Source organism: Hipposideros armiger, unplaced genomic scaffold, assembly GCF_001890085.2.
Source record: "Hipposideros armiger isolate ML-2016 unplaced genomic scaffold, ASM189008v1 scaffold_96, whole genome shotgun sequence".
Classification (NCBI taxonomy): Eukaryota; Metazoa; Chordata; class Mammalia; order Chiroptera; family Hipposideridae; genus Hipposideros; species Hipposideros armiger.
Genome location: NW_017731446.1, coordinates 2,366,920 through 2,372,879, shown reverse-complemented (window position 1 = coordinate 2,372,879; position 5,960 = coordinate 2,366,920). Strand labels below are relative to the sequence as shown.

Below are 5,960 nucleotides of genomic sequence, written 5' to 3'. Positions count from 1 at the left end.
CCAGCTTCAGGCCTTTCTCCTAAATAAAGCCTTCCTAAGCTTCCCAGACCCACACTAATCTCTTCTTTAAGTCTTGAGTTTCTGTTTTGAGGTCTTTCTTTTCCATCTGAGAGATCAGAAACTCCTTAATGATAGGAAATAAGCTTTATGTAAGTCTCTCTCTTCCCACAATGCCACGGTGCTTGCTAGGTCCATATTACGTGTTCAATAGCTACCAGCAGAAGTCCAAACGCAGTGACTTTCGCTGAGACAGAATTAATGTTATTAAATAGTTGAAAGAAATGGAAGGAGCATGCCTGTTACTTAGGCACTGCTCCAAGTCCGGCACTGTGTTATGTGCTTCATATGTGACATTTGCTTAACCCTCACAACCACCCTCCAAGGAAGACTCTATTATTACCCCCCACTTCAAAGACGAGGAAACTAAGGCTCAGAGAGAATAAGAAACCTGCCAAGGTCACACAGTGAGTAGAAGAGCCAGAAATAAAACCGAGGTTTGACTGACTCACTGACTGAACGAACCCAAGTTCCTTGCGCCACAGCACCCTGCCTCGACAAAGAGGAATGCTGTCCTTTCCTCTCATTCCCTGCTCTTACCTTGTGTGTGTCCTCATGGACTTCTTTATTGAAACGTTTCATCAGCCTCCGAAGACTTGTCTCAAACTCCATTTTTATCCTTTCACTGTAATGCATATTGAAAAAATCTGAGAATGAATGTCATCTGGGGTCCCTGTGGCATGTAGGCCAGCCATGCTAAGGGATGTGAATTAAGTCCTGCAGACAAGGGAGAGTGTCTTAGTTGGGTGTGCGTGCGTGGTGTGTGTGTGCGCGCGCTTCGAGTGCATACATATGAACATGCTTGTATTCTGTGTACTGTTCTGCTCCTTCTCACGTACAAACCTTAGCTCAGGACATTCTCTACCCAGAATGCCCTCCTTTCAACCTGCACCAAATCACGCCTCATGAACATGAGCTGAAGCTCACATCCTCCAGGAGGTCTTCTCTGACTGCGTGACCTCCCATGGCTGAGTCCATCCATAGCAACCACCACCTTTATGTTCTATTAATGCACACTCATTTGTATGGTGCTGTTCTGGTGTAAAATCTCTTTCATATCTGTGCCCATGCATCTTTAAGAAAACTTGATGCTTCATGAATGACTTCTACTATCTCCCCGCTGCGTGGCTAATAATGTGACTACACAGTGGAACCCAATAACCAGTTAACTACCAGGTGCTGTGCTCCATATTCTCATGCCACCAAGGCTGCAGAGGGACAGGGGACACTGGGATAGAATGGGGGCTCCCTACCATGGTGGGGCACTGCCTCAAGTCCTGCAGCGTGATGTGCTGGGAGAGCATGAGTTGCCCAGTCAGCCTGACAGGAATGTAGATCTTGGTTCGTCCACTTACTGGCTGAGTGACTCCTGAAATTATACTTAACCTCTCTGAGCCTCTGACTTCTCGTTTATATACTAAAGATTAAGGAAGATAACTGACAAGCTGTGGAGTCCCTGGCACACAGCAGGTGTTCAATACATAGGCGTTTTCTCTCCCCATCTCCTGCCCCAGCCAGGAGACAAAGGTTTTTCATTCAAGTCCTAACGGTGAACCCAGGGCTCTCTCATCCAAGATTCCTAACCACTTTGATATTCAACCCTGGTCTCCTACATGTTTCTCAGAAGTTGTAAGCAGCAGCTGTTACCAATTATATGTGACAGAAACCTAGAAGCATGTGCCTCCTCTCACCTTCTTTCTCTTGCTTTCGCCTGCTCTGGTGTTTCAATCTCGATCTCCACTGGTTTCACAGGCAGGGCAGATTGAGAGAAGGCTGCATTTTCTCCCGCGTCACCTGGCACAGGCTCACTAAGTTCTAGCAACAGTAATTTTAAAAAATCAATAATAATAATAATTATAATTATAGCTATTGTACTGAACAAAATCGAGGTTCTGCTGGGAAGCAGGAAGTAAGGAATGGACGCGAGGTGGACATCTCGCGGGAACAACTCCTCTTCCCATGCTTTGAATACCTAAAAAAACGCCAGGCACTGTGCTGAGTGTTTTACATTTAACCCACACGACAACCCAGAGAAGTGGTCCTGGCTGTAGAAGTAGGAGGACACTAAGGCAGAAAGACACTGAGCTGAATTACCAGACCCCGGCTACCAAGGAGCTGATGCTCATGTGTGTGTTTTAGTATATGTTGTTCCCCCGCCCCCTAAAAAGCCAAAGGAGAACAATTTCCTATTCTCATAACACTGATCACAATTTGCTTTGTATGGAGTCATGACTTAGGTCTTTCAGTCTCAGTTGCAAACGTGTAATAACAAAAAATGTGTCTTTTTCCTCTCTTTACCCCCTATGCTGCTTACAAACACTAGTCAAAATAAGCTCAATTTGCTGACCTGGATCTAACTGTGAACTTCATTAGCAAAGGGCTCTTTTAAAGAAGCTTTGGGCCTAGAAGCAATGACACCTGTTTGGCAATGACGATATCCAATGCCAAGATTTTGGTTTTTATATACCAGTCCCTACTTTACAATGAACCACGGCTTGTTGGAGAAAAAAGGTTGATTCCAGGTGTGCAGCAAAGAAAGAATAAAGTGAGCCTGGAACATCTTGAGCCAGGAAATACAAATGTTCTCAGAAACATTATAATGAGGCCATGTCAAAAAGACACAGTAGGGTAGCTAGCTTAAAGGGGCTTCCACTAGCCAAATTTGGGACAATCTGAAGCTCAAAAAGTATAATGATGATAACTAGTAATATATCTGAATTTAAAAATAACTCTAAGTCCATACTGATACTCAAAATAAATGACTAAATAAATACAATTCCTGAAAGGAAGAGCTCTTCTTTACAGATCAAAGTCAGCTAATAAATGTATATAAAATGACAGAATCAGAATATTACCATTTTTCAATCCTTAATATAATAATTTCTGATCCAGTCAAGATCATTAATGCATACTAAAACCATTAAGTAAAAAATTACCGGGGAACAAGATATTCACCCAGAATCAGCGTACTACTCCAGCGATGGTTAATTACAAAGGGAAAATGTACCTTTACATTGGCACAATAGGGCAGTACCACCTTGCACAATCACACTTCGCATCACTAGGACATGACATTAGGTGTCTCTTAATGGCGTACATGATGTACAAAGCATCACCTATGATGCATTCTTGCAAAAATAAAGTTTAATCTAAATTCAATCAAGTCTTTGGATTTAATTTACAATTTGTAAGAAATACATGGGATACTGAAACAAGTGTAACACCGCCTACACTTGTTTAGTCTGGTTACTTATCAGACAAAACCAGAACATGAGACATTCTACAAAACAAGAGGCCAGGGCTCTTCAGAAAAGGCAGTGCTATGAAAATAAAAAAAAGGTGATGGGTGAGGGGTACTGTTCTAGACTAAAACAAACTAAAGAGACGTGATCAATACAAGCCTTATACCTTGATTAGATCCTGGATTAAAAAACAAGAAAAATAGCTATAAAGGATATTAATGTAACAACTGGTAATTTATTTTTCTTTTTCTTAGGTGTGATAATGGTATTTTATCACATAGAAGAATGTCTTTTCTTAGGAAATGCATGGTGCAATATTTAGAAGTGTCAGAATATCTGCAACTTACTTTCAAATGCTTCCAGAATGCATAGTTGCTGAAAGATACATTCAATATGGCAAAACATTAAAGTTAGTGAATCTATTGTAGATGAAGAATATTATGTACTACATTTTCAATTTTTTTGTAGGTTTGAATATTTTCAAAATAGAAACCTGGGAAAAAGTAATCCAAGGCTGAAGCATTCAGGGATGATAACGTTAGTTGCTATTTATTGTGAGCATACGATGCACTAGGCCCATTGTATCTGCAAATTTCCCCCGCGCCCTAACAGTCCTGGAGCCTAGACTGTGCACTGCTCATAGTAAGCATTCAATGTTTACTGAATGTTAACAATGAAAAACCCGGCTCTGACAGGTGGAGTTACTTGCTCACACAGCTATGTAAGTGGCAAAGCTGGACTCTGACCGCAGGTCTAACAACTTTCAAAGCCTGTGCTGCCTATTTCATAATCTACTCCATTGATAGCCACCAAAGGAAGAGAATATACAACCTACTCTTGTAACTGGGTGTTGAATTTTTCCTTATATCAAAAGCTAGTCCCTATTGCATCCTTATCTGTTTCCATATTGGTTTCAAAAGAAAACAACAGGATTGCAATCAGTGACATGACTCCAAATAGAACCAAACAGAAACACAGGATCAAACAGTTCTGAAAACAATGAAAGATGTTTTACCTTCTACCTCTTCCCAGTCCTCTTCACTTTCCTCCTCGTCGTCTCCTTCATGGCTGTCTTTGTCCATGGCAGCCTCTCTCTTTGGAGGGTGTACCTTCTTACAGGCATTTGTAAAGTCCCTGCGTAAAGATGACAGGAAAGGAGATGAAGAAGGCACAGATATCCTAGGATTACATTTAACTAAACAGAATCTTAAAAGACTCCTTCTATTTATTGAAAATCTGCTGCAATTATTTGAAGATAATTTATGAGCTCTGGCCTCATTTCCCCATCAGCATGAGTCTGAAGTTCTCATCCAGGTGTGCTCTGATCATCAGTCTAATACTAGATGTGCTGTCAAAACAGAAAAAAGCACCACGATCCTACCCCTACAGGTGTGTGAAGGAAAACACAGCTGTGCATAGAAATGGTATAGGAAAAGTTAGAAGAAACCACAATCATAATGNGGAGGGCCATACCATTTCACCAGGTTTGACAGGTAGTGGAGATCCACGTCTTGAGGAGGCACTTTGATAAAGCGAGTTGGGATGATGGAGAGACCAATAGCGTGCAAATCGGGCTGGTTACAGATGTTATTTCGATAGAAGCCATTTGCTAGCAGGCACAGAAGGTGAACCTGACGAGAAAGAGAAAAGGGAAGACAATGAAGGAAGGCTAAAAACTAGAGGAATTTTTGCTGCCAAATTAAAAGACATTCTGTGAGCAGGAAGTATTTGTTGTCATTTCTACATACAAAGAAGTAAAAATACTAACTTTAACCATTTCCCAAGATTTTGACTTTCACCCCCTCTTCTATTTAGATACTCATTCCCTCAAAAAGCCTCAAATCTCAAAGCTTCAAAATACTATTGGGTTGTAAGAAAAGTCATGACGCATTTTTGCAATGAAACCATAGAAAAAATACATCATGACTTTTCCAACAACCCAATAACTTCTTTTAAGAGGCCTTATCTTTTAGAGATACACATACTGAAGGATCTGTGGATGAAATACTACAATGTCTGGGGCTTGCTCCAAAAAGATCAGGCGGAAAAGTGAGTAGGCGGAGAGAACAGCAAGACTGCTCACAGGCTAACTGTCAAAGCTTGGAGACGGCACTGGGCTCACTGCACTGCTCTCTGCATTTCCACGTGTGCTTGAACCCAGCATCCTCCGCTTCAAGCCCTACATCTGGGTCGGCCGAGTGGCTCAGCTGGTTAAGAGTTGGCTTAAGAACACGAGGTCTGAGCAACAGGGCCACCGGCTGGATTCCCATATGGGCCGGTGACGCTGCGCCATAGCTGAGCTGTTGCTGAGTTGCCAACAGGTGGCAGGATGGCTCAGCTGGTGTAACAACAAGATTGCCTGTTCGATGTTGGGCTACGCTCACTGGCAACTAAGACTGAACTTGGCACCTTGAGCTGAGCTGCCGCCCAGATGGCTCAGTGGATAGAGTGTGTGCTCTTAACAAGGCTGCTAGTTTGACTCCCACATGGGATGGTGGCTACGCCTACCTGAAACTAAGACTGAACACAGCACCTTGAGCTTAGAGGCCACGAGCTGCCGACAGGCAGCCAGATGGTGACTGGCGTCCTCCACAACGAAGACTGAAGAACAACAACTTGGCTGGTCCCCTTCCCCAATTCCCCAACACTGTTCCCCTCCCC

At 42.6% G+C, this 5,960-nt stretch overlaps 1 protein-coding gene across 1 annotated transcript in view; it reads right to left on the bottom strand.

Moving 5' to 3' along the window:
* The window catches only part of XPC (XPC complex subunit, DNA damage recognition and repair factor), a gene marked incomplete at its 3' end in the record, with an annotated part of 52,901 nt that overhangs the window by 32,710 nt on the left and 14,231 nt on the right, over window positions 1–5,960 (bottom strand). Inside the window, exons 3-5 of the mRNA XM_019645955.1 lie at window positions 4,315–4,433; window positions 1,749–1,872; window positions 598–682 (exon numbers count right to left, since the gene is read on the bottom strand). Of these exons, the coding sequence (XP_019501500.1) occupies window positions 598–682; window positions 1,749–1,872; window positions 4,315–4,433 (328 nt within the window). The remainder of the gene's footprint in view (window positions 1–597; window positions 683–1,748; window positions 1,873–4,314; window positions 4,434–5,960) is intronic.